At 49.4% G+C, this 10,394-nt stretch overlaps 2 protein-coding genes across 2 annotated transcripts in view; one reads left to right on the forward strand and one right to left on the reverse strand.

Moving 5' to 3' along the window:
• The window catches only part of TBCD (tubulin folding cofactor D), a 181,426-nt gene that overhangs the window by 107,986 nt on the left and 63,046 nt on the right, over positions 1–10,394 (reverse strand). The window lies entirely within an intron of this gene.
• Positions 3,839–6,089, forward strand: ZNF750 (zinc finger protein 750). The gene is made up of 2 exons (XM_007456792.1): positions 3,839–5,280; positions 5,420–6,089. The coding sequence occupies exons 1-2, from the start codon at positions 3,839–3,841 to the stop codon at positions 6,087–6,089; spliced, it is 2,112 nt and encodes a 703-aa protein (XP_007456854.1).

Consider the following 10,394-nt stretch of genomic DNA (forward strand, 5'->3'; position numbering starts at 1 on the left):
CCTCTCCCATTGTGGAGCACAGGCTCCAGATGAGCAGGCTCAGCGGCCATGGCTCATGGGCCCAGCCACTCCGCAGCATGTGGGATCCTCCCAGACTGGGGCACGAACCCACGTCCCCTGCATCGGCAGGCGGACTCTCAACCACTGCGCCGCCAGGGAAGCCCCATTATTGCATTTTGGTTTTTTTCTTTTTTTTTTTGCGGTACGCAGGCCTCTCACTGTTGTGGCCTCTCCCATTGCGGAGCGCAGGCTCAGCGTCCATGGCTCACGGGCCCAGCCGCTCCGCGGCACGTGGGACCTTCCTGGACCGGGGCACGAACCCGTGTCCCCTGCATCAGCAGGCGGACTCTCAACCACTGCGCCACCAGGGAAGCCCATTATTGCATTTTTATAACCAAGTGAACTAGCCTGTCTCCTTCAGCATCTGAAGCAGCTGCGCTCCCTTGTTTTAACTAGCGAATTGTGTAACCCTGAGAGGTCAGTTTACTCAGTTACTAAAACTACTACTGCTCCTGCGACTCCATCCAGGCTCTCCTTGCAACAATTATACCCTAGAATACTCTCCCCTCCCAGAACACCAGTACCAAGGAAACCATCCCCTGAAAACCTCTTTACTGTCCTTGTAAGCTAACTGACCACAGAACAAGAAGTTCAGACCAAACCTGTGGGCACAACATCATTTGATGGAAAAAAGGTATATATTAACATAAGAGCAATTATTTCCCAAACTATTATTTTGGGTAATGCTATGATAACTTACATACAACCTGCCTCCTATAAACCTTTGAGAAAACTTAACCAAAGTGGGTTTATTTCTACTTTTGCCTAAAAGTATGAGCAATATTAAATAATACTGCTTCTGAAGCTAACACCATCATTATCTTAAATCCGAGGGGGTTTTCGGCTGGTTTGGGCTCGCGTGTCCTGGGTGCGGCAGATGTGTGTCTGCGTCCACTCATGGTACCACCAGGACTCTGCGCTCACACTTGATAAACGTTTTGCAACTGTCATCATTTTGATCACGATGCTTCCAGCTAGTGATGAAATCATCAGTTTTCAGATCTTTGCCATAACATATCCTATACAATCATGGGAACCTGACTTGCAGAGGTTCTCACGCCTTCAGAACCAGGGAGCATAATGGGACGTGCCAGCACAGGCCACCCTGACTTATCAGGCTGGCCCCGAGCTGGCTGGAATCGCTTCCTGACGGGAGGCAGGAAATCGTGCTTTTATAGCCCAGGGCATACCTGCCACACAAGGTATGAACTGAACTCATACAGAATTATTTCGCATTCTCCCTTACTAAGAGGGGAAATTAGGAAGATGCAAAGCTGCGACCACGTGTTTAACTGTGCTGGGCTTTCACATTGCCGTGCAGCTCACACAACTGCTCACGGTGGGAGAGGAGGAGGGCGAGCAAGCTGCAAAGCCGCAGAGCCAGGCACCAGGTGCCGCCAGCCTGGCTTCTGTCCACCAGACACCCTGCCAGTGAGCACCCCCAAAGAGGGCCTGGGGACGCCCTCTCCAATTAGGGGGTAGCCAAAAATCTCATTTCTCCTCCAAAGTACATGCCTGAGCACCCCTGCTCTGCAGAAACTCTCCCCGCCACAGAAGGCTGCAAGCCACCCAAAGCACCTCTTAGTAAAGAAACATGCCTTTGAGGGAACGGGATGATGAAACAGGTTAATAGAAGCAGCTTCTTGCGGGGAGAGTGGTTCCTTGTGTTTTTAAGAAATATGAAAAAATGAGTAGAGGAACCAGTTTGCTGAGAATAAGATCAGATAGCTTTTTTAGAATTTAAGATATCCAAGTGAAATTAAAACCGCACTCCCTCCCCCCTTACACCCTCCTCCCACAAGCTACCCATTACCTCATCTGATGCATGAGATGGCAAGGAGAGTAGCTACGTTTTATTTTGTGAAAACAAGTCTCTTAGATTTCCCATGTGTATTTCTCTATTTTTAAAGGGCTGCTTTCCAGCTCAATGTTTTGACCCACCCGATGTCTAGAAGGCAATGCTTTACACAAGCAATTTCACAAGACTCAGAACTGTCCATATTTACTTATTCCTTAAAGCAAAACTGCAGTTGAAAAGTTATTTCCTTTTAACTTTATTTTTCTAAGTGTTTAAAAATATCCAGAAGCTAAATCCTTTTTACATTTTCTGTACAAATTAAAGTGCAGGCCTTGATTCCTCACACCCACTCCCCCAGCCCGCCCCACCCACAGGCTTTCTCTAAGACACAGTCACCCCATGGGCTGGTCCTGGACACGCAGCCGCGCCCGGCCCTGCTGAGATCCTCCCAGACCTCACGTCTTTGTTCTCAGCTTCGGGTTATGAGGCAGAGAGAGAGCCCCAGGGGTGTGCAGAGCAGCCTCTGAAGGAAACCCGGGGGGAGGTTAAGTTTGGGGGACAGGCAAGGACAGGAGGACCCTGGGGAAGATATCCAGAAGCCCCTCCGTACACGTTAAAGGCTGGGATGGGTTCCTCCCAGGATCCAACCATCTGTAAAATTAGGCACCACTCACTCTGGTTTCCTCTATTTTTAAAAAAATTTTTTATTTACTTATTTATTTATTTATTTGGTTGTGCCTGGTCTTAGTTGTGGCAGGCGGGCTTCTTGGTTGCAGCTCGCAGGCTCCTTAGTTGTGGCATGCAAACTTTTAGTTGCAGTATGCATGTGGGATCTAGTTCCCTGACCAGGGATGGAACCCAGACCCCCTGCATTGGGAGCGTGGAGTCTTAACCACTGCATCACCCGGGAAGTCCCACTCTGGTCTCCTCTTACCAGGGCTGCTAAGCTTTTCTGCCTTTGGTTAAGGTCAGGATAGGCAGGGATGGGCTAGTGCGTGAACTCACTCCACGCCATCTGTGAGGTGGGCAAGTGGAAGGCAGCAGTGCACGAGGACATCTGCTCACTCACTGACTCACAGCATCTTAATATGATTCAAATCAACATAAACACAGCACTTAAGTTTGTATTTGGGCCAACACAAATGCTACTTACTCAGAAAGCTGACTTTTCATTTGTGAATTCAGAAACAGGGTCGCGGGGGGGGAGCATTTCAAAATATTCTTCACTTTTAAATACTCTCTCATAGAACAGAACACTGTGATTAAATAGGGCAGATGGACTGAAGGTTACAATCACACGTGCCTTGTTCTCAGTGAGCACAAATGTGAACGTCACACGCACGCATAAGCCCGGACCTCCTCAGGTTCACGTTAGAGCAGTCAGGCCAGCACAGTGATGGGACTCAGTCCAGAAACTCCAGGCACATGGATGGGGGTGGGATCTCAGTGATCACTCAGCCTGGTGGGTCCACAACCTTCCTGGCACCTGAGGCCTCAGATCACAGACTAAAGGTTCCCAAAACTCAAAAGAGTTACAGGTATTCTCTGAAATGACACTAAACACTCCTACAACCACACTCGCCTGGGACCAGACTTGAGAAAACAGAGAATGCCGTAGGGGTGGCGCCCGGGGTAGTGAGGAGGGGTGGCTGATGCCTGTCCCGTACCTGCCACGCAAGAGCACTTACATCCTCTGCACCTGCAGAGGGCTCTGCTTCACCTCCTCCGTGACCCCAGGGTTCTTCGTTAGCCTGTTAGCCATTGTCCCAACACTAAGGCTCTGCTCCTCCATTGCAGCTCCCGGTCCCCAAATGAACGAGACTTCCCTGGTCACACCCACAGCCCGTGGAGCCGGTTTCAAGTAGTAAAAGCGCTCAGAAAGGAAAGCGAAGGAGAAGCAGTGACCTGCTTCCTTAAAAATCACCGAAGCTGAACTACGCAGGAGCCAGCAGGGCTCAGACGCCAAACCACAGAGGGAAAATGAGCCTTCTCAAAGAGCGAAAACCAAAAAAGCCGCACTACATCCCCAGGCCCCCAGGAAAGCCCTTCAAGTACAAGTGTTTCCAGTGTCCCTTTACTTGCAACGAAAAGTCACATCTTTTTAATCACATGAAATACGGTCTCTGTAAAAACTCCATCACTTTAGTGTCTGAGCAAGATCGCATTCCCAAGTGTTCCAAACCGAACTCTTCAGACCCTAAGCCAACCAATCAGTCCGACCCCATGGCAAAGCCCACCTCCTCCAAGCCTGTCCCAATTGGGCTCTCACACGTGGACACCAAGCTCCAACATGGCCTCGCCAAGGATGACATCAAGGAAAATATGGACCTGCATGCGTGCGGGCCCCACAGGTGCCCCGGACAGAAGCCCACTCTTCACAAGGAAGCAGCACCCCTGAGTCCAGCTCCAGAAGCCGCCGCAGGCACCCAGCCTGTGCTGGAAGGCACTACCCGGCCTTCAGCATTCATTCCAGTTGGCGAGCACAGACTCAAAGGGCAGGAACTCACTGAGGCTCCTGAAGCGCTGACCCTGACCCAGCCCCCTGCCAAAGCTGCCTCCTTCCACACTAAGTCTGCCTTTCATGCCCCTGGCTACCCGTGGAAAGCTGGCTCACCTTTCCTCACACCTGAGTTTCCACATAAAATCCCATCCACAAAGGGGTTTGGTGCCACTTCGCCGTACGTGCACCCCACCATCGCAGAGTACCCGCCTCACTTTTACACAGAGCACGGACTGGCCACCATCTACTCACCGTACCTACTCGCAGGGAACTCGCCCGAGTGTGACAGCCCCCTGCTGTCCATCTACGGGGCCCAAGACCAAAGACATTTCCTGCCTCACCCAGGGCCGATCCCTAAGCACCTGAACCCAGCTCCAACCACATACGACCATTACAGATTCTTCCAGCAGTATCACTCCAATCTGCCGATTCCTTATGGATTTTATAGACCAGAGTCTGCATTTTCCTCCTACGGCCTCAGACCCCCACCTGTTGCTGGTATTTCACAAGATCAAAGCTCACACCTACTGGAAGAAGCTGCCCTGGCCTACCCGGCCTGGAGTCCATCCAAGTTAAACTCTTCCAACTCCCACAAAAAACACACAGAGTTTGAGAAACAGAGTCCGACTCCCGAGGCTAAAGACCTTTCCAAAGATGGGCAGAGGGACATGGAAGGGACCAAAATGAGCCCACGTGCAGGAAGCGCAGCCACAGGCTCCCCGGGAAGGCCGAGCCCCACCAATTTCACGCAGACAAGCCAGCCCTGTGCCGGGCTGTGCAGCCTCTTCGACATGCCAGCCTCCGGTGCCCCAGGAAGTCTCCATCCACCAGAACAGAGCCTCACAGCCTTCAAGCCTGTCAAGAAGAACACGGAGCGCCCACATTCCCAGGCCCCAGAAAACAGAGCTGCATCTCCAGAAAGGTAAGAGAGTCCATTTTCAAAACCTCCGAAGTAATGTCTCTGGTTGTGCTTAATCAGAGGAGCTGGTACTTGCCCAAACCCCCCACGGGCAATGGCCCGCAGCAAGGTCCCTGTGACTCCCTCTCTGTGTCTCTTCCAGCCTCGAGGCCATGAACGCAGACGCTCTGGCTCAGATGGGGAGCCTGGAAGCTGCACCCTCCAGCCCAGAGGACGGCTCCAGGGCAGCCCCTCTGAACCTCTCCACGAAACCAGAAGCTCAGCCGGCCACTACACACACCACTGCCTATGGAGAATTTGTGGAGCCACAGGACGCGCCCCTCAACCTCTCGGTGAAGGACCCCTGCAACGCCCTGACCTCGAGGCCCTCTGTCCGCAGCCGCCCGAGAGGGGCCGAACCCGCGGCTGCCCCCACCCCCACTCCTGCTCCGCAGTCGGAGACAGCAAGTTCTGGGGCCGGGCCCGACCCCAGCTCTGCGGAGATCCCTGTGCCCAGCCCGGCCGGGAAGGCCCAGGACACACGCTCAGCTGACAGTGACGAGCAGAAGCAGACTGCGGCCGTGGCCCTCTGCCAGCTGGCGGCCTACAGCCCAGGGAACGTCGAGCCCGCTGCCCAGGAGCCTGCCTGCCAGGTAGACGCACCCACCCCCAGAGCCCTTGAGAGCCAGGAGGCTCAGTGCGACCTCAGACCCAAAGGGCAAAAGAGGACGAGCCCCAGGGATGCAGGGAAGGCCCAGCAGGGAACCAAGAAGGCAAAGCCCAGCGACACAGCCAGAGTGTTCACACTCCGGAAAAGAACGCGGGTGTCTTAGAGCCACCTCTGGCCAGCCACAGGCTGCAGCCACAAGCACGCCTTCCAGTGCAGGCGAGACAGCAGCAAACCTCCATCTGGCCCTTGCTTTTTTATCTGGTACATCTTTACAACGCAGTTTTCTTCTTCTCAAAAAAAAAAATTAAACTAAACCTGCAACTCAATTCAGTTTTGTAAATACTAAGCACGAACACTAAAAGGTGCTTCTACTTCTGGTTGTAAAATACTTGAATGACTCACACTGTAGGACCTGATGAAATGCATAGGACTAAAAGGTAACTTTTAAGTGTTAGCATCTTAGAGGAAATCTCTTTAAAACAGTTTTCTTATAAATATCTCAGTACTAGAACAAACTGTTTTAACTGTTTTTCTATTAAATCTACTGTGTGTTTTGAAGTAAGTAACAATTACTGGGGAAAAATGCTAGGCAAAGACATTTCCAGTACTAGCATTAAAGTTCTGTGTGTAAAAACACTGTGATTTGTTATGACTGAATAATACACAGACAGCAAGAGGCTATTTATACAAGTAATTTATTTCCATTGGGGAGAATGCATTGCTGGGGAAGCTATTCTCAACATGCTCTGTCTTCACAACTCATTCAGACTCGTTTTCCACTTCCTAAAATGATGTATATGTTGCTAATTTTCCAATAAACTCATAGGTGAACTTTAAGGATACATAAAAAGAAGACAAGCATAAACTCTGTGTTATACAATATTTTGCCACAATAAATAAACTCAATGAAAAAGAGAAAAGAGATGAGGCAGCAATTAAAACTGAGGACGAGGGTACATCTGTGTGTGCATGTGAGGGCATGTGCACGTGTGCATGTGCCTGCTGTCCACCGGTAGTCATCGAGCCCGGTGAGTGCAGGCATCTGGGGGCACCTTTGGAGAACAAGCATACAGGGCCTGGCTTCACAAGGGCCCTTCCCCACTGTTCAGAGGGTGTTTCTCAGCAATGCACCACCTGGGAGCGGGGCAGGGGGTCAAGAAAGGGCCTGGAAACAGTGGCGCCAAGCTGAGCTGACTGGGTGAACCCTCCCTCCACAAGATGGGCAGTTTCAACTCACACTTTGACCGAAACAGAGGTGGTCCCAATAGAGCCATCCAATGAGCGTTCAAAGAAAAAGCACTGCTAAAGCTAACGCCTGCCGTTCCCAGTGACGTGCACATACAACAAGGCCTCTCAGTGCTCAGAGCTAAAAATTAAAATTTTTTAAATAAAAAGTTGATCTGGAACCTTGCCTTGTTCTAGATATAAGCACTACTCACCGAAAGATAGCCTGAACTAAAAACCCATCTTGTTAAGTTGAATTCCAATAAAATGTTATTTTTGGTTGTTTTGATCAAGTTTGTACTAATAACTAATCCTGTAAAAACTCAACCGAGAAAACTTAAATACTTACTACCTTTTGGCAGAACAAAATGTAAGAGTTAAAGTTTGAATTCACAGACATCCTCTTGCTGAAGATACTTGACAGGGAGATCAGCAAAAGATTCTCAAGTACAGAAACATGTTACATTAAGGAAAAATTCTCTAGGAAAAGTAAATGGAAATACAGGTTCAAGGAGACAAAGAATAAAATCCCTGCATTTTAGATGGAGGATGGTGGATTCCAAGGTACCACGATGACTGGATTCCACCAGACATATTTAAAACAGTGATGCAGTAGCTTTGTTTTAAAATGACACTATTCAGGATGGCAAATAACCTGACTTGCAGCAAGTTAAATTTATACGAAACCACTGATATCAACTCACAAGAGGGATGCAGAGCTTGTCATATTCTTTTAAGGCAAATAGGAGGCCGCTGTTACAAACTGCCCCTAAACCATCCAGGATGGCCCACGAGCCCCTGCCGCCCGTCCAAGGTGTGCCTGCAGACAGCCACACACCACTAATCCAATGCGTGCACTGTCACGACCAGAAACCGATGCATACCTGTGCAGCCTTCACTGGCATGCCTGGGCTCTCCTTTTTTTATATACCAATATGCTTTGGCAAAGACCAAAAACAGGGTACCCCTGCTTTCCAGCAAGTCCATACCCTGTGGGAAACAGAGCCAGGCCTCAGAAGCCTCCAGGATTGGGACCCAAAGCCTCACGCCCTAGAGAGAAGCTCCCGCCTTGTGCCTTACACACAAGAATATAAACCTTCCGGGGCCCAAAGATTCTGAGGACACTGTTTTATAGCTCACCCAAAACTGTCCGCCACCATCTTAAGTGACAAGAAGAGGAACCAGAGACGGTTAACAACTGTCCGGTCTCCTGCAACCACACAGGCCGGGAGCCCAGCGCTGCCTGCAGATGTTCGCAGTGGAGCCATATGTGTGCCTTCAGCCCTGTGGACTCCTCCCGCCTAATGCAATTCCTCCAAAAGGTCACCTGCATGCACACAGCCACAGAAACCATGCAGGCTCTCTGTAACTATCCTTACAAACACAATGGGGTCTTAGATCTTTGTAACAAAAAAAAAGAAAAAAAAAAACAGTCTTGGTGGTTTTTCAATGACAGTACCTTTCTCCATTCACATATAACCCGACTTCAGAGCTGGAAGTTTCTAACCTTTACATACAAAAAGCGATAAACCCTCAAAAAGTTAAATACAGAATTACCGTGTAACCCAGCAATTCCACTCCTAGGCATACACCTAAAAGAAATGAAAACGGATTTAAACAGATACGTGCACCCAATGTTCATTAGCAGCATTATTCACAATAGTGAAAAAATGGACATAACCCAAGTATCCACTGACAGATGAACAGATAACTAACAGGTGGTCCATCCACACAAAGGAATATTATCCAGCCATAAAAAGGAATGAGGTTGTGGCACAAGCTACAACATGAATTTAACCTTGAAATTTTGAGTAAGGGACTTCTCTGGTGGCGCAGTGGATAAGACTCTGCACTCCCAGGGCTTCCCTGGTGGCGCACTGGTTGAGAGTCCGCCTGCCGATGCAGGGGACGCGGGTTCGTGCCCCGGTCCGGGAAGATCCCACATGCCGCGGAGCGGCTGGGCCTGTGAGCCATGGCCGCTGAGCCTGCACATCCGGAGCCTGTGCTCCACAACGGGAGAGGCCACAGCAGTGAGAGGCCTGTGTACCACAAAAAAAAAAAGACTCTGCGCTCCCAACGCAGGGGGCCCGGGTTCAATCCCTGGTCAGGGAACTAGATCCCACATGCATGCTGCAACTAAGAGTTCGCATGCCACAACTAAGGAGCCCACAAGCCACAACTAAGGAGCTCACCTGCCGCAACTAAGACCCAGTGCAACCAAATAAGTAAACAAATAAATAAAAATAAATACAAAAGTTAAAAAAAAAAAAGAAATTCTGAATGAAATAAGTCAGACACAAAGGACAAATCTTGCATGATTCCACTTATATGAGGTTCCCCAGAGCAGGCAAACTCACAGAGGCAGATAGATTCATGAGTATCAGGGCTGAGGGGAGGGGAAGGGGGAATTAGTGTTTAAGGGGGACAGAGTTTCCGTTTGGGAACATGAAAAGTTTTGGAAATAGATGGTGATATTAATGGTTGTACAACATCGTAAATGTAGCTTATGCCACTGAATCATACACTTAAATATCATTAATATGGCAGATTTGTATGTCGTATATATTCTAAAATGTTTTTTAAAAATTAATAGTGTAATAGACTAAAGCCATTGACTTAGATACTTAAAATAGGTAAACTGAATGTTAGGTGAACTACATATCCCAATAAAGCTGAAAACAACCTCTAAAAGGATCCTTGAATTCACATTGAAGAAAACAAAAGTACTAACAAGCCCCTAACAGTCTCACCAGCAGCCCACAGCCATCTACCCCTACCACTGGTTTAATCTTCGACCAAAATACTCCGCTCCCAAGGGCGGGAGAGGGCTGAGTATGAAATGAAGCACACACACACACTTTCACTCAAGGAGAAAAGCATTTTAATAGAGAAAAACACAACTCCTACTCCACACACTAAGCCACAGACGTCTCATTATGGCTGTCACTTTTCTTACAGGCTGGAATGTCCAAACAGCTCAAAACTGCACAAAGGTTAAAAATCAGGAAAGTGCACAATCATCAGGAGAATGGGAAAGTGCCAGGAGGGGTCAGGAGCAGTGAAGAGTGGGAACCCAGGCACAAAGGACCATGGGGAGGGACTGGTCAGGAGACAAGAGAGGTCAGCACTCTGCAAATGAAGGCTGTGGCCACAGCCAGGACTCACCCACCAGTGCAGGCTGACCCCAGGCCCCACAGCCACTCCACCAGGGAGGCGGTGCGGCAGCCACTACTTGCAGCCCCTT

Source organism: Lipotes vexillifer, unplaced genomic scaffold, assembly GCF_000442215.2.
Source record: "Lipotes vexillifer unplaced genomic scaffold, Lipotes_vexillifer_v1.1 scaffold299, whole genome shotgun sequence".
Classification (NCBI taxonomy): Eukaryota; Metazoa; Chordata; class Mammalia; order Artiodactyla; family Lipotidae; genus Lipotes; species Lipotes vexillifer.

Coding starts and splice junctions, on each gene's coding strand:
- ZNF750 (XM_007456792.1), top strand. CDS start 3,839: ATGAGCCTTCTCAAAGAGCGAAAACCAAAAAAGCCGCACTACATCCCC. Junction 5,281..5,419: donor AGAGCTGCATCTCCAGAAAG/GTAAGAGAGTCC, acceptor TGTCTCTTCCAG/CCTCGAGGCCATGAACGCAG.